Source organism: Mesoplodon mirus (genome assembly GCF_964341445.2).
Source record: "Mesoplodon mirus genome assembly, chromosome: 4".
Lineage (NCBI taxonomy): Eukaryota > Metazoa > Chordata > Mammalia > Artiodactyla > Ziphiidae > Mesoplodon > Mesoplodon mirus.
The window spans coordinates 7380349-7407181 of record NC_138979.1 but is presented as its reverse complement, the minus strand read 5'-3'; the positions used below and the strand labels follow the sequence as shown (position 1 = coordinate 7407181).

General features: G+C 41.8%; 1 protein-coding gene across 5 annotated transcripts; it reads left to right on the top strand.

The window, feature by feature from the left end:
- Positions 1-643: 643 nt before the first annotated feature.
- Positions 644-26743, top strand: SUV39H2 (SUV39H2 histone lysine methyltransferase). Of its 5 annotated transcripts, XM_082618247.1 has the most exons (7): positions 644-782; positions 1460-1552; positions 3367-3512; positions 16905-17576; positions 19546-19692; positions 21408-21537; positions 22311-26743. In XM_082618247.1, exons 1-7 carry the CDS (start codon positions 752-754, stop codon positions 22415-22417), a joined length of 1326 nt encoding a protein of 441 aa, XP_082474373.1. In that variant the 5' UTR covers positions 644-751; the 3' UTR covers positions 22418-26743. The 5 variants fall into 5 exon arrangements, with proteins under 5 accessions (XP_082474373.1, XP_082474374.1, XP_082474375.1 ...); XM_082618248.1 differs by lacking the exon at positions 1460-1552; XM_082618251.1 differs by lacking the exons at positions 644-782; positions 1460-1552 and adding an exon at positions 2213-2230.
- The last annotated feature ends 90 nt before the right edge of the window (positions 26744-26833 follow it).

Sequence of the window (26833 nt, the reverse complement as noted above, 5' to 3'; positions counted from 1 at the left end):
CGTCAGAAACGCAGAACCTCAGGTCCCAGTCCAGACCTACCTAATTCGAACCTGCATGTTAACCAGATGCCCAGACTCCTCTGCCCATTCAAGTGTGAGAAGCACTGATCTAGAACAGTGGTTTCAGATTGCACACTTAGAATCACCTGGGGAGCTTTAAAAAATTCCAACGTCCCGGTTGCACCCCATTCCTATCAAATCTCCGAGAGTGAAACCAAAAAACAAAACCTGCAAGTGATCCCAACGTGCAGCCAATTTTGAGAACCTGTGATCTAGGGGCGTAGGGTGGACGGAAACGTAACAATGGCCTGTTGGGCTCAGGTGGCTGAGGAGCAGGTATGAGAGCGAAACGTACTCTGCACCGCATAGCTCCGCTCTGCGTTTGCAATTTTGTACAACGTACACGTAGCGCCCGTGTAGAAGAACTAACAAGCGTGGGAAGGCCTAATGTCGGTACCCTGAATCGGGCGCTAAGCCAGCCAGGCCAGGGCAGGTGGCCCTTCACCTAGGCGAGCGCGCCCCGCCCCCGCGCCCCGCCCCCGCGCCCCGCCCCTCCGAGCGCCCGGAGGAGACTTGGGGCGCAGGCGCACTCGCCGCCGCGGCTGTGTCGGCCTCCTCTGACGTCAGGACGCCTCGCGGGTTAGTCCCCCGCCCTGGCCCCCGAGTTCCGCGCGGGCCGGGCTGGGGCGGGGCGTCGGGCCAGCTGAGCTATCCGGTCAGACCGCGCCAGTTTGAATGAAAGCTCCTCAAGATGGCGGCGGCCGGGGCCGAGGCGCGAGGAGGTGAGGGCTGGAGAGCGGCGCCCCGCACTGTCCCCCGTCCGCCGAGCAAACTCCCGAGGCCCGGGAAGCGGGGCCGGGACGCGCGGGCCGGCCGGAGCGCGACGCGGCGAGACGCCGCCTCCCGCGCCACTGACACCGCGGCCCCCAGACGCGCGCCGCGGGCTCCTCCCTGCCCCCGGCCCCTGACCCTCCTCGCGGCTCGGCCCGCCCGCTGCCCTCAGTCCCCTCCCGCGCCCGACCCCCGCACGGCCCGGCCCGCGCGGCCCGGCCTCCGCCGCCCGCCTCGCCCGAGCGCCCTTCCCGCGGGGCAGCCGTGCGGGGGCGTCCGGGCGGCCCCGGCGGAGCCCGGCGCGGCTCGAGGTCCGTGGGCACGCTGGGGGCGCGACTCCTTTGTGGTGGTTTGAGCGGGACGTTTGCGGTCGGGCTGGCTTCGGAACTGGGGAGCGGGAGGACCCCGTGGGGTGAGTGTGACCTCAGTGTCAGAGGAGCGGAGAGAGGTCGGGGCAGAGGTGTGAAGGCTAAGCGAGGAAATAAGTGAGGATGTACCCCGATGCGGACGCACCGGGAGGGGCGGTTCCCCGTTGCAGAGAACCCCAGTGAGTGGGTACTGGCGGCGGCAGCGCCTGGCTTACGGGAATCGGTTTCCCCCCCTCCCCTCCCCTCCCGTAACTTGCGAGGTATTTATGTGGACGCCGAAGAATTCGGTGCCGAACGTGTGTTTGTGCGCGCGCTGAAGGACGGGAACTTTCGCTGCCTTCTAGAATTGAAAGGTATTTTCCAGCGCTGCGCCTCTCTGCGTGGATTATGAATTCATTACCCCCCCAACTTTTCCTCCGCTAGGGGTTAGTGTTGGAACTAGTGTCAAGTTTTCGTGGTGGTCATGAAATGTTTAATCTTACCAATGAATTCTTTTTCTGCCGCGGGGGGCGGGGGGTTTGCAGTTTTTTATGTTCCAAGTTTTCTTGTCCCCCAAAACAGCATTTCCGTGGAGGGTCGCGTCTTGAATCCTCGTGTTACTCGGACTGGGTGAAAATGGTAGGAACGGCAGACAAATCCACGTTGGGTAGATAGTCCAGAGGAACCTCCTCTGCATGTGATCCGCATAATGAGGTTACCTTTTACACAAAGCATCCCGAGGTTATTTCAATAGAAGGGACTTAAGGGGTCGTTTCTATTCTGCCCCTCCCCTCCCCCCAAACCACCACTCCAAAACCAGCAGACTTTCCCCCCAGATATTTTGGGGGAAAATCTTGGTCTAGAATCATGCGTCCTTTTTTGGAAGGGGTTGGGGGCGCGTGTGGAAATCGTACTTCAGGGTTTCTGACCGTGAAATCCTGGTGTGAGGTGGGGAGGGCGAGGGGAGATTATAGGAAGACCAGCTGTTCTCTCTTCCCTGGAAATTACCTCCAACGCAAAAGATTATCACCACTACCTTGGAGAGCTACCAAGTAAAGCCTGCGTTTACTGATAAATTTTGTTTGGTAATCCCAGTTTACGACAACCCTGCCATTTTTTTCAGCGAAGCTGAAACCCAGAAAGATGGAAACCTCCCTAAAATCATGCGGCTCAGTGGCCTGGCGGAGGCTGGGTCAGAGGGCCTCTTGATCCTTTCTGGTGCTTCTACTAGCGCTAGCCATAAAGCCAGGTTCATGACCTGTTTCTAAATATCAGTTTGTGTTAATATACTTTAAATGCAGTAGGGTAGCATACTGGTTACAGGAATTTGAGGGTAAAATCTTCCGCAGCAGAGTTAGTTACTGGCTTCTACAAGGTTGATCATGAGGACGGCTGAGTTTCTTCAAGCTTGGTGTGTGGATTATGTAAATTGAATACTCTCTGTATTGTCATTTTTGGCTTTGAAAGCAATACAGGAAATGAGTAGTAACAAAACTCAATATACTCTCCGTTGTTTTATTTTAACTCCTGGGTTTATTGATCTTGATAATAATACATTGCAGCATGGGCAAAATCGGAGTTAAAATTTTATGCAACCTTCCAAAATGGGAAAAGTAGGCCATGTGATGTATGAGTATGTAACTATAGAATTAGATTTCAGTTAGATTTCAGTTCTTATTGTTCAACTAAGAATCTTACATTGTTACTTTTTAACAATGTAAGATTATTTTAAAATATATTTAAGATGTGTTTCTAACAATAATGAGTGTGTCCTTGAGATCTACATTTTATTAAATGGGCAATTCTGTGTAGAATACAATGAAAAAGTCAAAAATATTATCTCGACTTTTGCATCTATATGTAATCTTATGCAAGCTTATAGACATGAAACGTTTTGTTCAGGGGGCCTAGTAGAAATTGACATCAGTTAAACACGTAGGGTAGAGACCCATGAGAAAATCCAGGAAGATCAATTTACCAAAAGAGTTCTTTAATGGTTAACTTTTTCTTAAAGATGTGTACATGGTTTCTTGTCATATGAATTTTTAGTCTTATAAAATTGCCAGTTGAAGGGTGGGGATATAGAGGTCTTGAGTTTTCCCCTTTTTTTTTCTTTTGGTTTTTTGTTTTGTTTTATTTTAATTGAGTAGCTATTTCACTAGTAAAGAATTCTATTTTCTTATTGTAGCTTGGTGTGTGCCTTGCCTAGTTTCACTTGATACTCTTCAGGAATTATGTAGAAAAGAAAAGCTCACATGTAAATCGATTGGAATCACCAAAAGGAATCTAAACAATTATGAGGTGGAATACTTGTGTGACTACAAGGTAGTAAAGGTAAGGCAAATATCTAGACCCTTAAAAGAGACCTAATCAGACTTCAATTCAGTATTTCATATTTCTGTGACATAAAAAGAACCTTAAAAGCAGAACTCTTCTTAATGGTTAAAATTCTTGGCCATAATAAAGTTATGTCCTATCATCTGTTTTGCCAAATAACATTGAGAGGTTTTTGAAGCATAAAATGTTCTTATATTAGAATATTTCAAGGTGCTCATATCAATATCATTCTACATCCAACTCTTGATTATCTCCAGGTGGATTTTACCAGAGCAAATGTTGTATCTGAGATTGGCTTCTCCTGCCATTCATTGTGCTCCTGAATCATGTTTCCCCACTATCACCTGAGACGAACCTAAAAATTCAAGCCAATTGTAGCGGTACTGAATCTCCTCAAGAAGCATCACCGTTTGTATTTCCTGCCATCCTGTCAAACTCCTGCTAGTAGTGAGGTTCTGTTGTGCAGTAGAATAGCCTGGAGTTCACAGCCATTTCTAGGCTTCGTCTAGAACCTCATGACTTCAGCAAAGTTATTTAACTTCTCTGGGCCTCACTTTGTTTCTGTTCCTCTACAGGGTTGTTCTTCAAGAAGCTCTTTCAATCTAAACCTTACAGTATATTTTTGAGTAATTCACCTTTCTGTAGCCTACGTCCTCTACAAGAACTCTGTTTCAATTAATTAATCTGTCAATTCTTGCAGATGAATGAATCAGGAATCCTGTTTAATTCTTTGTTTTCCTTCTTTTTCATGCTCCATGTGGATTCAGTCATTAAATCCGATTCTTCCTTTGAAACATCCATCTTCTTTTGGTATCACTGACTTCCCCACTCAGTGGGATTTTACGATGAAGCATTTCACCTCCACTCTCAGCAGCCTTCAACCCCAAAACAACCCTGTCATCTGCCCATTCAGTTTATAAACCCTGGCCTGACCAGTCTAGCCACAGGTGTCATATAATCACACTTCTTGGTTCCGTTACATATTATTTCTATTCTTGCACTGCTCAGTTCTACTTGACAAGCTTTTTATCTTTTGCTTGCTTCTTCCATTTCTGTCATCAGTTTCCCCAAATTTTATTACTTTTCTGGACTTCTGACTCTGTCCCTCACCCTCTCGTATTCAGCTGCAGACTTCTGCCTCACTGGATGCTTCAAGGATGAACTCTCAACTTACCTTCACACCAGGGATCTGTATCTTTGTTCATTCTTTCAGAGGTGTCACCATTTTTCTTTTTTTCTTCCTACCCATCCCCTTTAGGACTTTGCTTAATCTCTGATGTCTTTTTTGTGTCAAGCACTGTTTTTCCACTGCTTTATCTTAATCAATAAACCTATTCAGATCTTCCTTAACCTTCTGAAATCTTTCTTAGGTCTTCCCTCCCCACTCAAGCATTTCCTGTCTTTTCTTTCTACTTCATTTCCTATTAACTTTTTAAAAACGGCTTTATTGACATATAATTCACATACCCTACAATTCACCAATTTAAACTGTACAATTCAAAGCTTTTTGTACCCTCTCAGAATTATTCTAAAACTTGTTGTGGAGATGGTAGCACATTTTCATTACCCTAAAAAGAACCCCATACTGCTTAGCCATCACCCCCCAAACCTCCCCATCTCTTTTCCCTGCTAACCCTAGGCGACCACAAATCTACTTTCTGTCTCAATAGATTTACCTATTTGGACATTTCATATAAATGGAATCGTACAATATTTATGTGATCCTTTATGATTGGCTTCCTGCATTTAGCATAATGTTTTCAAGGTTCATTCATGCTGTAGCACGTATCAATACTTCATTCTTTTTTATTGCCAAATATTCCATTGTATGGATATATCACATTTAATTTATCCATTCATCGCTTGATGGACATTTGGGTTGTTCCTGTTTGGGGGCTATTGTAAGTAATGCTGTTATAAACATTCATGTACAAGTCTTTGTGTGGGCATGTTTTCACTTCTCTTGGATATATACCTAGGAGTTGAATTGCTGGGGTATATGGTACCTCTGTGTGTAACCATTTGAGCAACTGTCAAACTGTTTTGCAAAGTGACCGCACCATTTTACATTCCCACCAGCAGCGTATGAGGGTTTCAATTTCTACATCTTCACCAGTACTTGTCGTTACTGACTTTTTGATGATAGTTGTCCTTGTGGGTATGGAGTGTCTCATGGGTTTGATTTGCATTTCTCTGATGGCTAGTGATGCTGAGCGTCTTCTCAAGTGCGTATAACTATCGGTCCGCAGCCTGTTAGGAACCAGGCCGCACAGCAGGAGGTGAGCGGCCGGGGAGCGCGCGAGGCTTCACCTGCCGCTCCCCATCGCTCGCGGCGCCGCCTGAACCATCCTCCCCCCGCCCCCCACCCCAATCCATGGAAACATTGTCTTACACAAAACCGGTCCCTGGTGCCAAAGAGGTGGGGAACCGCTGCTTATAGCCATTTGTATATCTTCTCTGGAGAACTGTCTATTCAGATCCTTTACCTGGTTTTTAAAATTGGGCTGTTTGTCTTTTTATACTGAGTTGTAATAGTTCTTTGTGTATTCTAGATAGACCCTTATCAGATACACAGTTTGCAAAAAAATTTCTGCTGTAGCTTGCCTTTCCACTTGTTACTGACTTTTTAACCCTCTCTGTTCTGATTGACGGCTGTCAGTGGCCTCCTCAAGGCCAAACTCGAGGACCTCAGCTCTTACTGTGCCACTTTGCAACACCTAACACCGTTGGCTCCTCTTTTCTTCTCTGAAACTCGTGTCTTGGAGAGACGGCCTAGGTGCTGGTTCACATTCTGTCTCTACCATGTACTCGTTGCGTGACCTTCAGCACGTTACGTAGGTTCTCTTTCCTTTGCTGCTTCCCGTACAGGATGAGGGTCATTACAGCACCGTCTCGTGGGGTTAGTGTGAGCGGGGACTGACCTGTGGTGGTCACGCCGTAGAGGTGTGTACTGTCATCATTGTTACTCACCTCTATCTCCACTTCTTTTCGCCACCAGTTTTTCTAACTGTTCTTCCTGAATCTCCTTTACAGTCTCTTACCTGTGCTTCTGGAGTGTTAATACATAATCTCCAAGGCTCTGTCCTTGGCCCCCTTCTCACCTTGAAGCTGCTCTGTAGATGACCTCTTTCCCAGTGGTTTCTACTTATATCTGTCTCTTTGCCTCATGACCCTCAGATCTTTGTGAGGCATTGACTTCTTTCTGAGCTTCATTTCAAGCTGGACACCCTACAGGTACCACATTCAGCATATTCAAACCTGTACCCGTTTTCCTCCCTCTAATCTGCATCCTGATCTAGTGTTCCCTACCTAGTTTGACAGAATCATGATACTCCCAGTTACCTAACCTTATAATTTCATACTTTTTAAATTCTTCCTTCCTCCCTACCCTCTAAATCTAATAGGTCATCAGATTATGTGGTCTCTACCTCTCTGTCTTTTCCTGTTCATTCCTGTTATACTTTGACAGACAGAGTAAGTTACCAAGGAGTCTGTGCTTACATTGAAGGAGCTGCCAATTTTCTTTCTTATGCTACAGAATTCTGAGTATTATAGTTCACTTTGGGTAACTTTTGCTACTAGTTTCTCCTTCATCCTTCTCCTTTCGGTTCCTTGCTTTGGAATAAGCACCCTTTGCACACTTATGTCCTCCTACAACCCACTTATATTCCTCACTTCTTATCCTGCCTCGCACAGATAACTGAATCTGTAAGCCAGTAGTACTTGAACATACCTCTACCTTTTCTGTCTGTCTGTCTGTCTCTCTCATGTTCAGGGCAGGTGAAAGATCTTAACACCCTATCCTTTTCTTTTTTTTTTTGTTTTTTTGCGGTACGCGGGCCTCTCACTGTTGTGGCCTCTCCCGCTGCGGAGCACAGGCTCCAGACACGCAGGCTTAGCGGCCATGGCTCACGGGCCCAGCCGCTCCGCGGCATGTGGGATCCTCCCGGACCGGGGCACGAATCCGCGTCCCCTGCATTGGCAGGCGGACTCTCAACCACTGCGCCCCCAGGGAAGCCCTATCCTTTTCTTATATGTTCCCCTCCATTTAGCTCATGAAAGACACTGTCTCAGTACCATCTTCTTCAAAGCCATTACAGTTGTTTCTGAAACACAGCTCTGATTGCATTAGGACCTTCCTTTAGCCCTTTAAGTGGCTCCCTGGTGTCTGCCAGTCTAAGCTGAGACCCTTTGGACTAAGGCTGTTATCATCTGGCCACCTGCCCCCTTTCCAGCTTGTGACATACCCTACTTGTAACATATCCTACTTGTGTGTTCTCTTGTAGCATTTCGTACTTCCTCACCACATTGATATACTTGTAAATTCTTCCATGTAGCTAAGGTTTACTGAGTATCTGCTAAGAGCTAAGCACTCTTCTAAGCATTGAGAATTTAGCTAAAAAACAAACATAGCTTATATTCCAATACCTGAACACATCATGCACCTTTGTGCCCTTTTGCTTTTCTCATCCAGTTCTCTCTTTGATATATTGTTTCCCTTCTCTCCTTGCAAAATCTGCATGGCCTGCAAAGTTCAACTGAAAGGTTACCACCAACCGTAGAGCTTTCTTCCCTTCCCCACCTCTAGCAAAATTAATTGCTTTATATTCAGGACTTATAAAGCACTGTTCTTGTCATTGTTCTAGAGCTGTTCACATTTTGTAGCTTTGTTTCATACCTGCTGAACTGTCAACAATTTGAGGGCCAGGACTATGTCTTACTATAGCCCCTAGTACGTAATGGGTATTTAGTTCATGGTTGATGAATTGAATTGGGTTTTGCGTCAGTGATTTCTCCAGTCCTCACCGTCACTATTAGACTAGACCTTCATAGCTTCACGCTTAAATTATAGCAGCAATTTATTGACTAATGTCTCCTGTTTCACCTTTCTGTCGTCTCACTCAATAAACGTTTGAGTTTCTTCTGTGTGTCAGGTACTGCGTTAGGCAGTGGGAAAATAAAGGTTCATGAGAAACTGTCCCCTGACCTTAAGGAGCTCACAGCCCCGTGGAAAAGAGTGACGAGTAAATCCCCCAGTGCAATAGTATAACAAGCGCTAGGGCAGACAGCATGATGTGATCCGTGAGAGGTATGCCTGGGCTGGCAGAGAAGGCTTCCCAGAAAAGATGGTATCCAGCTGGGGCCTGATGTGATGAGTAGAGGCTTTCCTTAAGGCCTTTGACATGGAGAATGGGGTGGTAGGATCTGGAAGGGAGAGACAAGCAGAGGAACTCCAGCCATCCTGCAGCAGTGGGGGGTCATTGGAACGGTTCTGAGAAGAGTGACTCTATCAGATGTGCAGCTCAGAGAGTTTTCTCTCTGCAGTGAGGAGCGTGGATGGGCAGGAAGGGGAATGACGTGTATAACTCACACCTTATGAAAGGCTGTTGCAGTAATCTGGGCAAGAAGAGATGGTGCTTGAACTAAAGTAGTAACAGTAACGATGAAGATAAGTCGGTGATTTCTTGAATTACAGCGGATGTAAATTTTAAGTCTGTGGTTTAGTGGTCGGGGGTTGGCTGGGGATCCAGCAGTGAGGGGTCCACATCTAGGAAAGCTTGCCATGGTGTGGATAGTAAGACTGTTCACCAAGACCCAGGAATATAAGAAGATGAGGCTTAAGGAGGATGAGGATAGGAGGACTAGACTGAAGTTGGAGAAGAAGGTTGAGAACATTTAAGTGTAAGACGCCCAGCAGCTAGTTGGAAATGTGGCTCCAAATCAAGAGTGCGAACTAAGTGGAAGCATTGTTCTTGAAGCGATTGGCAAGAAGATGGGGACTGAAGCCCCAGGACTGGGTACAGTTACCCCTTCATGAACTCTGCAGATGCTTCTCCAGTCTTCTGCCATCTACCATGTCACGCACGGGGCACTAGCAGTCTCAGCAGAGAATGACACACAGGTGTGGCCCCTGATGTCCTGGGGTTTATCTTCCAGTGAGAGTCGAAAAACCTTAAATATCGTTGTACAAAGGACCTAATCATAGTTGAGGTGAGGCTAATGTAACAGAAGACTCTGGCTCCTCCTGGAGAGAGGAGGCAGGTGTCCGTGAGGAACTGATGTTTAAACTTAGTACTAAAGGGTGAAAAGATAATGGGGGAGGGTCTTGAGTCAGAAGAGAGCCTGACTCCTTCAAGGAATCTGCAGTGTGAGTGGACCATAGAGGGACTGAAAAGAGGCTGGAAGGATGGGGCGGGCCCCAGAAAGTGCGTCTCCGTGTAGGCCAGGAAGGGACTTTTGGACTCTCTCTTAAGGGCAATAGGGAAATACTTTGTACTTTTGAGCAGGGGGAGTGACACAGGGAGAGAGATGCATTGAAAATATTACTCTGGCTGTTGCGCCGTGAGTGGATTGAAAGGATGAGAGGCCATTGCAGTGATCCAAGTAAAGAAAACGGGTGAAGAGCCAGGACTGAGGAGCAGTGAGTGGTACTCACAGGAAGAACCGTCACAGCGACTGAGGAAAACTGGCAGGAGCAGTAGGAGGAAAATCAGGAGAGCAAGCACGGCAGCCTGAGGAGGAGATGATGTCAGCAAGGTAGAGTCATACCCAGTGGGTCAGAGGAGTGTAAAGCTCCCTCTGGATCGAGCAATGGACGGGTCATTGACACCCTTAGAGCGTTTCTGGGCTATGGGTAGAAGAAGCCGAAATAGAATGGATTAAAGAATTAGTTGGAGGTGAGAAAGTAGGGTCAGGTGGCATGGGCACCTCTTTCAAGCACTCCAGCTTTGAAGAAGGGCTATGTAGGGTCTAAGGGTGTTCACAATTTTTAATTTAAAACAAAATCCGAGTAGATACTATGATTTTAAAAACTGAGTGTTATAAAGCATCTTATACTGAGACTATACCTTAGTCTCCGAGCTCTGAACTTTTAGTAATTTATCATATCTTTTTGAGATCCCTTACTTATTCAAGCATTTATATCTCAAAGGAGGTTTAGTTTAATTTTGCCTTTAAAAAATAAGAGAGGGGGGCTTCCCTGGTGGCGCAGTGGTTGAGAGTCCGCCTGCCGATGCAGGGGACACGGGTTCGTGCCCCGATCCCGGAAGATCCCACATGCCGCGGAGCGGCTGGGCCCGCGAGCCATGGCCGCGGAGCCTGTGTGTCCGGAGCCTGTGCTCCGCAACGGGAGAGGCCACAGCAGTGAGAGGCCCGTGTACAGAAAAAAAAAAAAAAAAAAAAAAAAATAAGAGAGGGGCTTCCCTGGTGGCTCAGTGGTTGAGAGTCCGCCTGCCGATTCAGGGGACGCGGGTTCGTGCCCCGGTCCGGGAAGATCCCACATGCCGCGGAGCGGCTGGGCCCGTGAGCCACGGCCGCTGAGCCTGCGCGTCCGGAGCCTGTGCTCCGCAACGGGAGAGGCCACAACAGTGAGAGGCCCGCGTACTGCAGGCATGCACGCATGCATGCATAAATAAATAAATTAATTAATAATTAATTTAAAAAAAACTAAGAGAGATTCAGATGCTAGTGAGGATCAGGAGAGAGCAAGAGACCGAAGAGACAGGAGACGGGAGTGACTGACGGAGGAAGGGCCTCTCTCCTGTTGTGTCTGTGGCCCCCTTCTTGTCTAGCTCCACGCTCAGGGTCACATGCTGCTGAAAATAACGGGGGAGGCGGTGGGATAGGGACCCCTGAGGGAAGTGGAGGAGGTCTGGAATAGCCAGCTCGGGAAGTGGAGAGAACGCTAGCTGGGGGAACAGCCGGGTGGTTACTGTGATGAGCTCATGTCAGGCCCAGGGGAACTCAAAGGCTGTTCCTTTGAGTGAGACCAGTGGTGGTCTCACTGCTGTGTGGTTTTTCTGTGCCATGTTCTTGCCATGTCACCCCTTTTCATACACAGACACTTCTGACAAAACGGGGTGCTCTTCATTAACATCTTCACCTCGTCAGTGAAGAGCCCCATGCACATCGGTGGGGCTTCTCCCCTAGGAATCAAATATTAAAGAAATACTACTCAAAGCTTTGATTCCTTAAAGTATCCAGACCATTCTATGTCTCTAGGACTACCACTGTACTGCGTGGCCACATACTACCACATACTAACAGAATATCCACCTTTAACAATAGAGTCATACTCCTAAAAGACTGATTGCACTTAAGAGTGATTCGTTAAGAACTGGAGTAACAGAAATCATTACACTAAAACCTGAATCTTAGAGACCAGGAAAGCAGAGCTCCAAGAGGGACTTCTCCAAGGTCATGTTGTTCATTTGTGTCAGTCTTGGGCCTCTAACCCAGGCCCCAAAATTCCTACCCTCTGTCGGTTGCTGGTATGGAAATCTAGTGACTTTCCATTGACCGTAATAGTTCTCAAACTGTGTTCTCATGGAACACTGGGATTTTCATAATCAGATTCAGGCTGTTCTACCACTAATAGTGAATACTGTGATTACTTCAAAACTTTCAGGGGAAAAATAGCTAATGGGAAGGCAGATTTTTGTTGTTGTTGTTTTTTGTGCCCCCACATAGATGTATTTTAAAGGGTTTGTGCTCGCTACCACTTACTGGCTACAGACAGCAGATGACAGAACAAATATTGAAAAACCATGAATTGCTATCTCCAGGTTAAGTTGAACAGCCTGCATTTCTTTTAAGGATTCAAGTCGTTACTGTTGTGATTTTTATATTGCATACGTGTTGGTAGTCGTATTTTTCGTTATACTTTCAGAAACATTTAGTCAAAGGCTGGGATATAGTAGGGAATTGTGCTTGGTTCTGGGGCTGCAAAGAATAAGATTCTTTCCTTCCCCACAGATGGCTTATAGTTTAGATTAGAAATGGGAACACGAGTTGGCAGTAATCAGAGGCAGGGAAGACGTCACGGGAGAGATGACATTTGAGCCGAGTTTTAAAGATGAGTAGGTTTTTCTACACATAAAAGATGAGACTGAAATAAGTGTTCAGTAGACACATGGAAGAAGACATTCTAATTAGAAATAGCTGTGTGAACAAAGCAACAGAAAAGTATGCAAAGGCCTGGCGTGTTCAGTTACAAACAGCAGTTCAGTGTGGCTGGAGGGTGGTGTGTGCATGGGGCCATATTGGAACATTGGGTCAGGGAGGCATCAGGGACCCAGTCAAGAAGGATCTTTGTTATAATAGGAAGCTTGAGCTTAATTCTTTAGGCAGTGGGCGAGCCATTAAAATTTTTAAGCAAGAAAATAACAGAATGGCTGGCACTGTGGATTTTTTGTTTTTATGAGAAAACTGCAGGTTAGTCGAGAAGGGCAGAGTGGAGTGCTGTCAGCCTGGGGGCAGGGACACCGGCAGGAGATCAGCGTCCTAATCCCGGCAAGGCTGAAGGCTTGCGGGAACGGGGTTCTGGTGAAAGAGGTGGGCCAGAAGAAGCATACGGAGACACTTGGTGATGGGCTGGGTTGAGAGGAAGGAAGAGGTGAGATTGACCTGCTTTGCGACTTGTGTGACTAGGTAGATGGGGGTGACGCTGCCATTGATGGGGAATACAGAGAGAAACCGTTCAGGAACAACCGTGGCGAGTGCCTTGTGGATAGATTGATTAAGAACCGGTGGGACAGACATCCAGTAGGCTGTTGACTGTATGGGGTTGCAGCTAAGATTTTGGGAGAATCAGCCTACCGTTAAAACCAGTGGAGTGAAGAGGTTTTGCCCAGAGAGAACATTTGGAGCAAGAATTCTTCGTCTGGAATCCACATATCCTGAATTTACCCATTGTATCATACATGTGACTTTTGATAGGGGAAGGTCTGTAGCTTTCTTGGGATTCTCAAAAGAGATGAACACTTGTTTAGTGTGAAAAGGGGCCAAAGACAGAGCCCTGAGTGTCTGCATTGTGTAAGTGCAGTTCCTAGTAGACAAGATGGAATTAAATGTATTTACATGGAATGAAGCTCCCCACAGAAACACCATGGTTTCTAAGAATTGTAAAAACCATTGGCCTCTACGATAAAGTCAGGTGCTCAAAGCTGTCCGAAATTTGCTCTTGCCTTGCCGTTACCGTTTTATCTCTCGCTTCAGTGTTCTAAACTTTAAAGCTGGCTAAGTCCATCTCTTCACTGTTTTCTGGATACTTCATGCAAATCTTAGCTCCAAGCTTCTGCTTGTGTTTTCATCCTGCCTGCCCTGTGCCCTACCCAACAAATGCTATCCGTCTTTCACAGTGTAGTTTGTTCTACTTCCTCTGTGCCTTTTTCTCATTGACCTATATTGATTTCCCTCTGTGTATTTTAGTGGTATCTATTGTCTTATTTGTTTTGGCATTTAAAATTGTACCACCTTGCACTGCTACTTATTTTACATACTGTTGCCTTCCTTTCCCAGCGAGATTTTGCTCCTAAAGGCTAGTATTACCTTGCATCTCATCACACCCTCTAGTGACCAAACTTTCATATGCTCATAATAGATACTAAAATATTTGAATGAATTTAACCTAAGCTAAACATAGTGGGGAAAATGTCTTGAAGAAAAAAATTAATAAGATGCATTCCAAATTACACAGGAACGATTAACAGATCATTTTTATGACGCCACTCCATTTCTATAGGTAATCAAGAGTTGATTGCATATCTGAATAAGATACTGATATCCTATGAGACTTAAGAAATTTTTGACTAAATTTTTGAAATTTTGGGGTATTGAAGTAATTGAATTTGTTAAGTCAAACTGATTTTTCTGTATAAAATTATCTTATTTTTCAAAATGTAAAGATCTTTTTTGGATTTTAAAAGTAAAACAAGGCTTATAAAATAAAAGGAGTCTACAAAGTAGAAATAAAATGTTACTAATATTTCTGTAGCACTTAGGTTTTCGAAGCATCTTTACCATCCGTAAATTAGGTAGGTACAATGTGATTAACATACAAAACTTGCAAGTGACTCATCGTAAAACAATATATTATTTTGGAAGTTGACTACAGTGGCATAGTGTTTTTAGTTTTGCTGAATGATAATTTACTTTAATCATCTGACTTGAAGCCACCATTTGTTTCTTTCATTGTTTGCTGGTAACTTTGGTATAACCCAGGGCTATGGCAGGAGAAACTGCAGCAGGTAAAAAAAAAAAAAAAAAAGAGGACCAGAGGGCTGCATTGCTTTATTTTGGAATCAGAAACTTTGTTTTTTTTTTTCTTTTTTTTGCGGTACGCGGGCCTCTCACCGCTGTGGCCTCTCCCGTTGCGGAGCACAGGCTCCGGACGCGCAGGCCCAGCAGCCATGGCTCACGGGCCCAGCCGCTCCGTGGCACGTGGGATCCCCCCGGTCCAGGGCACGAACCCATGTCCCCTGCGGCGGCAGGCGGACTCCCAACCACTGCGCCACCAGGGAAGCCCTCAGAAACATTTTTAACTTTCATAATTAAGGGGAATCGGTAATGTTAGATGCAAGTGGGTCTCATTATTACTGAGCATAGATCTGCCAGCAGCAGTCCCAAATTGCAGTAGTCACCTCAGGAGGGAGAAATCCATGTTACGTTTAGTGAGCCAGTATGGCTGACACTTCAATATATGTCTAGGCTTTTTTTTTCCTGGAATCATAGTATATATTTTCATAGAAGTACAGTTTTTGTGCATATGCTCACACCATAATTGAGCCACTTTTTTTAACAAAACATACTTTGACCATTTTCACAAAGAAGCAGAGGTCTTTTAATTAACAAGCATTACTGCTTATTGGGTAGAATATAATAAAACATCGAGATGAAGATAAGCACTCTCACTAGTCAGGTGACCTCCTGCAAAGCTGCCTCAGTTCTCCTTACCCAATGGTGCCTCCACAGTGTGGCTTATACCACATTTCCTAGACCTGCCAGGTCACTTGGCATTAATAAACTATGACTAGTAAAACATCCTTACTTTATAATAAAACCTTTATTAAAAATTTCAGGGAAAAGCAAATGTATCCCAGTTAAGTTTTTATCAATATCTATGAATTAAAATAACTAAAAACCATAGAATGCGGTTTAATCACTTTCATATTTCAGAAGGCGTTTTACCCTAGCGCTCGTGGATATATGTTCACTATTCCAGAGAACAAAGACAAAATTGAGAGACTTTACTTGAAAAATTTTTTTCTTACATACACTAGACTACCTTTTTTAAGAGAAACTTAACATAGCATTGCCTGGCTTTAAGGGAAGAAAACGTAGCCAGTCACTGGGGTGGGAAGGCAAGATTTCAGATACCATGGTGGCCAGCAGCAGTCTGAGGGATAAGTCAAAATATTTGATCTTTGGTGCCTTGAGGGCCTGCCACCTAATCCAGCCGTGGGCGACTCTAAGGTAAGAACTCTCTGGAATTGTGCTGTTCAATAGAAATATAGTACAAGCTACATAGGTATACAGTCGGCCCTATGCATCCCCGGGTTCTACACCCCAGGATTCAGCTAACCCCGGATAGAAAATACTTGCAAAAGAAAAAAACTCCAGAAAGTTCCAAAGCAGAACTTGAATTTGCCATGTGTTGGCAACGATTTATATAGCATTCACATTATATTAGATATTGTAAGTAATCTAGAGATGATTTAAAGTATATGAGTAGATTATATGCAAATACTGTGCCATTTTACATATGAGACATGAGCATCCGTGGATTTTGGGTTCCGAGAGGGATCCTGGAACCAATCCTCTGGTGAATACCGAAGGACGACTATCATTTTAAATTTTCTTGTAACCACGTTAAACAAAATGGAAAGAAACCAGTGAAATTGCTTTCAGTAATACATTCAATTTAACCCCAAATATTATTTCAACGTGTAATCGATATTTGCACATTAAGAACTATTCTTTTAATTGACAAATATTTTGCGTTTTTTGTGCTGCGTTGTTGACGTGCAGTGTGTATCACACTTAGAGCACATCTCAATTCAGACTAGCCACATTTCCTGTGCTCCGTAGCCACATGCAGCCAGGGATGACTGTACGGGACAGTTCACTCTAGAAAATCTAGGGGACGTGTGCCCAGGACATTGAGAAAGAACTTCCCTCATAGCCAGTGTAAAATATGAAATTACAGACCTTAGAGGATGCCTACATCTCTGCTGGCCAAGCAAGCCACCGACCTGGGTCATAAATTACTCATTTTGGGACAGCTTATTTCCATGATCAAGATCAATATTTTTTGTGTTACTTTGATCACTGTTTGGTAACATATTCATGACTTTCAGTACTTTTATCTTTCTCCAGGTGCGACTTTTTTGTCTCTGGTCAAACATCATGCCACATCTAAATTCTATGCATAGTTTATGTAATATAAAGAAAAATAGTTTTATGATTTGTATTTCATCTGCTAGTAACTTGTGATTGTGTATTCTGAACTTTATTAAGAAAAATGATAATACCTTACTCTTTAAGATATTAAATTCTTTTCAGTAATTGGGTCTGTCATAATCTGATTTGCATTTTCTTTTATATTTTAAGGATATGGAATATTATCTTGTAAAATGGAAAGGATGGCCAGATTCTACAAATACTTGGGAACCTTTGCAAAATCTCAAGTGCCCATTACTGCTTCAGCAGTTCTCTAATGACAAGCATAATTATTTATCTCAGGTAAAGAAAGGCAAAGCAATAACTCTAAAAGAAAATCACAGAGCTTTGAAACCTGCCATTGCTGAATACATTGTAGAGAAGGCTAAACAAAGGATAGCTCTGCAGAGATGGCAGGACGAACTCAACAGAAGGAAGAATCACAAAGGAATGATTTTTGTTGAAAATACTGTGGACTTAGAGGGCCCCCCTTCAGACTTCTACTACATTAATGAATACAAACCAGCTCCTGGAATCAGCTTAGTAAATGAAGCCACCTTTGGTTGTTCATGCACAGATTGCTTCTTTGAGAAATGTTGTCCTGCTGAAGCTGGAGTTCTTTTGGCTTATAATAAAAATCAACAAATTAAAATCCCACCTGGCACCCCCATTTACGAATGCAACTCAAGGTGTCAGTGTGGACCCGATTGTCCCAACAGGATTGTCCAAAAAGGCACACAGTATTCACTTTGCATCTTTCGGACCAGCAATGGCTGCGGCTGGGGCGTAAAGACCCTTGTGAAGATTAGGAGAAGGAGCTTTGTCATGGAGTATGTCGGAGAGGTACGCTCGCTTCTCTCATAGCAGACAGTGTGCAGGAGGCTCGTGCTCTTGAGGCGCCGCCTTTTACCTCAGTAACAAACACGCTTGGTACGTTTTGCTGTTACCGTTTGCAGATACGTACAGACTTCAGGTTTGAGGGAAGGGTTCACTGGCATCATGAGAAATACAAGCTTGAATGTGAACCAAAAAAATTATACGCAGTGACAAATGAAGTAGAGTCCCCTTTCAACAAACACCCACTCACAGTCACTGAAACTGGCATTTGCAACTCTGAAAATATGACCACTAGTTTTACACAAAAGTCCTAAGAAGAATGTCAGATCTCAATACCTCCTGACTTGGAAACCTTTAAATTGTAATTTACTTCATCCATTTGACCAAATATGATTAAGTGTAGTTGGCAAAACTCAGTTTTGCATCAGCATGAATGATCCTGTAGAGTACATGAATGCTTTATGAGCAAGTATTGTAAAATACACATAAAAACATTTATTGCATCCACCGATAAGAAAAATCCAAACTCTTTGCATCTGTAACTCAGCTACAAAGACCATTCTCTAAAATACCAACTCCTGAGCACATTTATTTGTATACATATAATGCATATATACAAAAAATAGTATTTACCACCTACTAGTTTAAGCATACTATGCTAAGCACCTTACATTTCAGCTCTTACTAAATTCTCTCAACAACTCTGTGAGGTGGTAGTATTGCCTCCATTATTGTACAGCAGGAAACTGAGGCACAGAGAAATTAAGCAGCTCGCCCAGGGTCACTTAGTAGTAGAGAAGAGCCAAGGTTCAAAGCCAAGGCTCCAGAATCACTGCACTTCACCCCTACACCGCACTTCCTCAAACTGAGTGGTGAGCTAAGCTGCGGCTAAGAACAGTATGAGTGTGACTGCATGTCTGGGGTTGTCAAACCAGATATTTTAAAAGTTGTTTGGAACTGGATCACCTTTTTTTTTTTTTTTTTTGCGGTACACGGGCCTCACTGTTGTGGCCTCTCCCGTTGCGGAGCACAGGCTCCGGACGCGCAGGCTCAGCGGCCATGGCTCACGGGCCCAGCCGCTCCGCGGCTTGTGGGATCTTCCCGGACCGGGGCACGAACCCGTGTCCCCTGCATCGGCAGGCGGACTCTCAACCACTGCGCCACCAGGGAAGCCCTGGATCACCTTTAATTATCTGTATTCATCCAGAATTCTGAGGTTAAATGGCATCTCTATTTTGATCCTGAAATTTTTAGATAATGGCAGATTATTATAAATCACTATTCAGAATACTAGACCTTCTATAATCAAATTGTTCTCTTCTTTTGGTTTAATGAATGCGGCAGCTAAATTTGGTTGACACCATGAATCACTTGAGCCATTTTTGGTTTCCTGAGCTGAGCGTGTGGTCAGGCTATGTTCTTCAGAGCAGAACTGTATAGATGATGGTTGTGAGCTACAGAATTTCATGAAAACCACCTATTCTACAAAATTAAACTTTCCAAACAGTTGACTGCAAATTTAACGTACCTTCTCTCTATTTGTAACAAATTTCCATTTGTAACTGTACACAGATTGGTTATAGGAAAAATATGCCTTCAGAGCATATTGAGAGCATACCTACTTCTGAACTTAGTCCTTTACACTCTGTTATGTCTTACAGAACTGTAGTTGTGTAGCTTTTTTGAACATACCAATAAATTAGAATCGAAGTTGGGTACTGTTTCAGCTTGCTAATTGTTGGGTTGTCCTCACTCTCATTTGAACAGTCATACTTCGTTTGCACCATCCGTTCTCCTCTCTTTGATTTCCCTCCTCTGTTCATCTAGCTCTTCTAGGGTAGTTTATGTGAATGTTTATTTTGATGGCACTTTTATTTCTTTTTATGCACTTGAAGGCATTAATATGTTAATAGATTTATGGATGGGTGTTTCTTCAGCAATAGCTGTATAATATACTATAGTTTTTTCTTTTTAGGTAATCACAAGTGAAGAAGCTGAAAGACGGGGGCAGTTATATGACAACAAAGGAATCACGTATCTCTTTGATCTGGACTATGAATCTGATGAATTCACAGTGGATGCAGCTCGATACGGAAATGTGTCTCATTTTGTGAATCACAGTGTAAGAGAGAAAGTATAGACAGGGCTAATTAGTACTGTTTTAAAAGATTTTCCATACTTGAGGAATAATTGTCTTTAAATTATATACTCTTTCATTATCTCCAAAGTATTTTAATACAAGGCTTCTTCTGTTAATTCCTGGTATTATTGCTGTTTTAGGAAAATTCCTCGAGGTGCCTACCAAATAACATCCATTTTGCAGGAGTCTTTACATATGTTACTTCATTTACACTTTCCAACAACTTTATGAGATAGGTATTGTCCTCTTATAGAGGAGGAAATTAATGAGCAGAGGAGTTAAGAGGCAAAAAAGTTTAAGAATTAACACGTAACTCTATGGGTTACAGAAGTTAACAGCTAAATTCAGGAGACACAACTAAAGAAGGGTAGATTGCTGTGTTCTCTTAAAATGTAAACATGTTAACGTTTTTATAAAATTTAAGAATTTCTAGAGTATTGACGTGTTTAAGGCTACTTTTCTGAATTATGAATTAGTATTCTTAATTCTTGTTTGAAAAGAACTTAGAATACACTTGGACCCTTAACTCCAGAATCTTATACTCTATAAAAACTATTTCCAAAAGTAAGGGAGGTTAGGAGTTACTGGACACCTCCTAAGTGCTAGATGGATAACATAGCATTAGGCTTGTGAGATTGACATTCTCTCTCTTCTATAGATCAGATGACATTATCTCCATTTTATAGATTACAAGGAAAATGTGTCTCAGAGCATAAGTTCTATAGCTGACCATATAAGGAGGTAGACCATGTTAATCTTTTGATGGATTTTATACCAAAAAACTAGTTTATGATTAGTAATGAGATGTCAGGGACCTTCTGACTCCTTTGTTTTCTGGTTTACTTAAATGTTTTTTTCTTAATGATAAGATTGAGATACTCTCCAAATAGATGTATTCTATTCAAGGACAATTAAACAGTTATTTTGATTTCTTAGTATGATTCACCGGATCTTTCTTGCATATGCTAGAATTTAGTGCCGAGTTCTCAAAATGCTGAATAATTCCAAACAGAAGTTTATGAAACCCCATGCAATACGAAATTTGAGCTCTACAGTGCTGATTTGATTTTTTAAAAACAGTTACTCAAGTTCTTTAAATATGCCTTACTAGAGCATGTTTTACTTTTAATTTCAATAATTCTATTTCTATTTCTAGATGTTCTTCTTGGGCATATTTTGAATCTTTCTAGGCTCTTCAATAAACTTTTGATACAGTAGTCCCTCCTTATCTGCAGTTGCACCTTCTGTGGTTTTAGTTACCGGCTGTCAAAATGCTCCAAAAATATTAAATAAAAAATTTCAGAAACAAGCAAAAAAAAATGTATACCTTACTAAAATATTTACAGGTGAAATGAGAATGTTATCTAACATTTGCATTAAAATTCTCCAAAAACAATTAAGAAGCTGGGACTAGATGAAACAAGATTGACAGAAATGTTAATAAGCTTTGACGTTGCATAGTGGATATATGTGGACTTACTATATTATTTTCTCTACTTTTATGTATGTCTGAAATTTTCTGTAAGGGAACACAGTATTTTTAAATGTGCATGCCTCAAAGACCTCTAAACAATAAGCAACTTAATTTCTAGTAGAACTTAAAACTAATACTTTGGGAAATTAAAGATTTTATATAGCATGTAGAAGAGCTCGTTTATGTCAATTTTACTTAAGTGGGTTCTCATGTTCCTTTTTAGTGTGACCCGAATCTTCAGGTGTTCAACGTTTTCATTGATAACCTCGACACCCGTCTTCCCCGAATAGCATTATTTTCCACGAGAACTATAAATGCTGGAGAAGAGCTCACTTTTGATTATCAAATGAAAGGTATGATTTTCAAGTACAGTTTCTTTGGTGGAGTTTCAGTGTGAAGAATCTAATCAGAATAGGAGAAGACCTTAGAGCATCTGAACCAAACTAATGTTAAGGTTTTAAAAAATGAGGCTATAAGAGTTTGTCTTTTTGCTGAGGGCACAAAGCTAATCTGACAGAGCTAATACTAGAATCCAGGTCTGCCTGATCTTGGGCTGAGTAATGCTCTTTCTTCTACAGCATGTTGCTGCCTGCTTTTTTCACAACTTCCATACAGAAGCTTATTTATTATAACATCTTTTCTCAATATTACTTGTATTTAAAAAATTTTAAGCCTACATTTCTGAATATTTACTAAAAGATGTATATTCGTTAGATTGAAAATATGATTTAAATCACATATGAGCTTATTCCATTCCTAACTGAATCTGGCTTTTAAAGAGAACATTTAATTGTTTGCTTTACTGTGACAACATGTGTTTTCTTTTCTTTGTTTTTCTAAGTATGATGCCCTTTACGTATTGTTACTACTTGACCTTGCTTTATGGCTCTTAAGCAATTTATGAAATGAATGCTCGTATATTGGATTTTACTAGTAAGTTTCATCATTTCACAAATCCATTCTCATAAATATGGACTAATAACATACACTTGACCTCTTACTAGCCCACAGCATCCTTTCAAGACAGTTTGTAATGATTTTATCAATTTACAACTGATAGAAAATTTGAAACTCATTATGAATTGTCTTAACTCTTTCTCCTGTATTTCTTTTTCTATGTATTCAGGTTCTGGAGATATATCTTCAGATTCTATTGACCACAGCCCAGCCAAAAAGAGGGCCAGAACTGTGTGCAAATGTGGAGCTGTGACTTGCAGAGGTTACCTCAACTGAATTTTCAGGAAATAGAACTGATGATGATTATAGTTTTTTTCCTAATGTTACCATTTTTAAAAAATAAGTATTTGGGACTCTTTTCATATTATCAAGATTATACACTATGTTAATTTACAATTCGTGTTTCAAACTGTTGGCCAAATGCATTACTGATGCTTCTGAAGGAGAGGAACACAGGGTCACATAGACTAATTTGAAATATACATATTCAGACTATTTACAGATCTGTGTAGAAGTCTGTGTGAATAGAGAAATGCCTCCTTCAGTGTTTAAGTGTTAAGCTAATGATGTAACAGTCAACTAAGATCAAATAATCGACTTGCCATACACCTTGAATTTAGAGAAATAGAGTTAATTCTTATTGGACAAATATACAAGTTCTATTTTTGTTATTGTCATTCCTGTTTACCTACTTACTACTCATTGTACTTCTATTTGAGACAAATAGGTGATACTGAATTATACTCTATTTTCTACTTTCATTAAAACATTGAGATCTTAATGATACAGAAATTTAAGGTCTAAAATTAAATGTAAAAAAGTTTAATTACAGCTTGATTTAATATTTTGAAGCAATCTAGACCACTAGGAGCGGTGGATGTCTGAACCAGTAATTCCAAAAGATTTTTTAATCCTGTAGAAGAAAAATATCCAAAATGTTCTCCCTAAAATTCTAGAATGGCTAGCTGTTATGCTTCTTTGAAAGAATGGGGCAGTTGGGACCAGGAGGGTTTTTTTGGAGTGCCAGGCTGGCGGGATGCAGCACTCTAAGGGCCCTCTTGGTAACATGAATTAGGCGATCCATGCTGAGAAGCTCTGGTCTCCACAGTGAAACGAGATGCCCCTGAGAGCAGCTGTATGTAACGACAGTGTTCCACACAACAATTAACATTACATCTTCTGAATTTCAGGTAATTTTAACATTTCCTTTCCACCAAATTTAATTATTTTTATAATAAATAAAGGGCCTGCAGGCCCTTCTTAAGAAGTGATCTATATTTTGAACTGATACTTACTTTATACGTGAATTTTTTTAATGTGATAAAGCTAAACTTGGCTCGGCCAAAGTGTGTGTCTGAATTTTGACCATTTATTACTTGAACTATGAAGACTGAAATGGAATATATTCATTGTCTGGGGTTTTTTTTGTTGTTTTTGTTTTTTCCTACGTAGTGAAACCTCAGTCCAGAAAAACATTTTCATCTCTTTCTGATCCTGGGACCTCTAATCATGGTGTCCAGCATGAAGGCGAATGCAGCAGATAAGTCTGAATCTTGGTATTCTTAATTAAGTTCTGCCAGAGCTCCCTGCCGGAGGCTTTAATGACCTACAGTAGGCTTGGGTAAAACTGAACTGACTTCAAGAAAGCAGCACTTCACATTTTAATCCTTAACCTCTTTTGTGGGAGAAGCTACACTTTGTTATATTTGCTATCACAGGATTTTGCTCTTTCATAATATAGGGTAAATTGTTTACATATTTGGAGCCTCAGAGTATATTCTATCTGCTCACCAAAATTTGCCGAAGGTGTCAAGGAAAAATATATATTTTTAGTGCCACTTTTTTCTTTATGAAAAAATAGTCACATGGTGTCAGTGGTAAAAAAGCGTCACAGGTTTACAGGCCAAACTTGCTTTGAATTATAATTCTCACAGGTTCAAAGATGTAATTGTACCATTCTTTTTAAAAGGTTAGTGTTTTACTGTCTAGTTATTTGACCTTGTCTACTCTCTGTTAAAGAAATGTAAAGCTGGAGGACAAAGGGAGATGACTGTTTTCGGTAAACCCGTTTTGTCTTGTCCTTATTACTAGAAACGTAATGAGCCTTTGAAATTTTTAAATAAGCTGAACTTAAGCAGTAAAATGATAGAAACTATTTAAATGAAGCTGTTAGGAGCTTTAACTATTTTAAGTCAACATTTAGCTTCTTTAGTTTCCTAAGTTGTCAGAATTTGTTCTCTCAATATAAAGCAAATATTCAAGGGTAATATTTAGATCAAGTTTAAAGTGTAAATTAATCCACTGTTCAAGTTGTATTGGTACCATTGCTTTCGGTATCTCCAGAAGAGGATTGTGATACACAATTGGTAATCTCAGGGTTTTTTCCCCACATATGCACAAAATCTAGACTGCACTTATTTTTCTTATAGTTCAACAGTTTCTCTTTGGCAAAATAAACTTAGTTTGGCATTTGATTTTCTATTTATCATGGCTTAGCTTTATTTCTGAATATTTTACTGTCATTTCCAGTAAGGCTACAAAAAGGGCAGAAAAATATTGATGTATTCCTGACTACCTGTTATTGAGATTAACCAAAGGTTTATATACCATTCCTTTAAATGTTACTTTTAAGAAAGTCTATTATTGTTATGATTCATACATTTGAATATCAAAGTAGAATTTTATGCTTAGCATAAGGTAGATGGATACTTTTTAAAATTTTTTGAGCATTATTATTAGTCACCAGGTACTTAAACATATTGTGCTAAGTACTGCCTGGAAGTACAGAGGAATTTTAGAATTAGAGCTAATAATCTTTGAGCAAGTCTTAAGCCCTTTATCCGCACTCCTGTGCTTCTCATGAGTCTGTGAGGCTGGTGCTGTCTTCCTTATAGCAGCATGCTGAAGAAACAGGCTTAGACCGGCTAGGGAACATGAACATCCCCAGGATCATAAACTAAACTTGACTACTTTTAAAATATTTGACCAACTTCAGGCAGACTGTTTTTAAAAATCCATTTCTACTGTTTGTTAGTTTAAACAAACTTCCAAGTCCTGGATTCCTCTCTAAGGCAAATGTAGCTAGCCACTGGGTTTCCTTTGTGACGTATCTTGGTATTTTGAAACTTGTTTTTCACTTCTTCATACGTCACAGTTCTTGAAGTAAAAATCAAGTAGCCACTGTAATTAACCCTGCCCACTTCTATGCTCTTTTTGAGAGGCATTAGTGCATGGTGGTTAAGAGCATGGACTTGGGGGCCTGAAGTGCCTTGTTTGAGTCCTGGCTTCACCCCTCATGAACTACACGGACTAACCTCCCTGTGCCTTCACCTCCTCATCTGTGAATGGGGATAGTAAGTGTACCTACCTCAAAGGGTGGCTGCGAGGAGGAAAGAGTGTGTAAGAGGACTAAGCATTGTCACAGAGTAAGTACCATATATAAGCATTAGCTGTAATTACTCTGTACTATAAACCTGGACTTTAAAACGTTTGGTGGTCACTACAAGTTTTTTGATCGAAGTCTGTTCTAGTGCTCTTAGCCCTTAAATGCGTTCAGCCAGCATTTATTATGCCAGACTTGCCTATGAAACAACAATGAAAATGTGGCAGTATGGAATATTAAATTCATGGTGAGATTATAAAATGCTAAGAATATATTCAGAAGAATGTTTACAGGCATGTTTTAAACACCCACCTTGGATCATAAGCTATACTATTAAAATGGAGTCTTAAATGTCAGTGAATATATACAAATGTATGTAGTAGTAACATTTGATTATGTGATGTGTAATTATGAAGTGTAACTAGTTTTTAGAGCCTAAAATTAAAAATGAAGTCTCTGGGTTCCTGTAATAGGCCTGTTGTAGTTATGAGTATTGAACGTTTTGCAGTCCCCACTGGTCCTCTCCAGTGACTTATATATTCACCTTGAATTTAGGTAATGGTACTCATAGGGGAGCTGGGCGAAATGGAATAATATATAATCCTGCCCCAATCATACTGAGTCTGTAGAGTGTATTTCATCAAAAGCTCAAGGTAGCACCTGAGCTAGAAAAAAAGGGGTCAGTGTTCCCTTTCTTGCTGACACACCCCTGCCCTCAGCTACCTTACTATGCTCAGACCAGTCTGTGTTGGTGTACATATTAATAAAACTTACTGATGAGTAATTTAGGGCAGAGACACTTGCTATAAATTGTGATTCAACATATTCCTCAAAGAACAGTCAGAAAGGAGTTGCACCCTTATTCTCAGCCCTGACCCTTAATAATCAGGTCGGTTCCTTCCCCTCATCCCTCTCTGGTGCCAGTTTCTTAGCCGACATTTGAAGTGTAGTTGTCACTGTCCAGTGTTTCTCCCATGTAAATGGACATGGGCTAATTTTTCCTTCTGCCAACATTTGGGAATGGAAAACTCCCTTCTGGACAAGTGAGAGGGCTGGCTTCCTGGGTCTACTTGACACTGGTTCCCCTGAACACCCATTTTATCTTCCTTTCCCGCTGACTCTAAGTCTTGTAACCTTAATTAGTTTTGTGGCTCCAGTATTGATTTTTGGTTTAATTACAATGCAGCATGGTGATATTGCATTTCATTGTTTAATTGATCTGCAAATTGTTTTTTAGAGACTCTGCTTAAACTTGTTTGAAATCTCTGCTTTTGCTTTCTTAATCTATGAAATATCAGCAAATGAAAGGG

Coding starts and splice junctions, on each gene's coding strand:
- SUV39H2 (XM_082618247.1), top strand. CDS start 752: ATGGCGGCGGCCGGGGCCGAGGCGCGAGGAG. Junction 783..1,459: donor CGGGGCCGAGGCGCGAGGAG/GTGAGGGCTGGA, acceptor GTAACTTGCGAG/GTATTTATGTGGACGCCGAA. Junction 17,577..19,545: donor TCATGGAGTATGTCGGAGAG/GTACGCTCGCTT, acceptor TTTTCTTTTTAG/GTAATCACAAGTGAAGAAGC.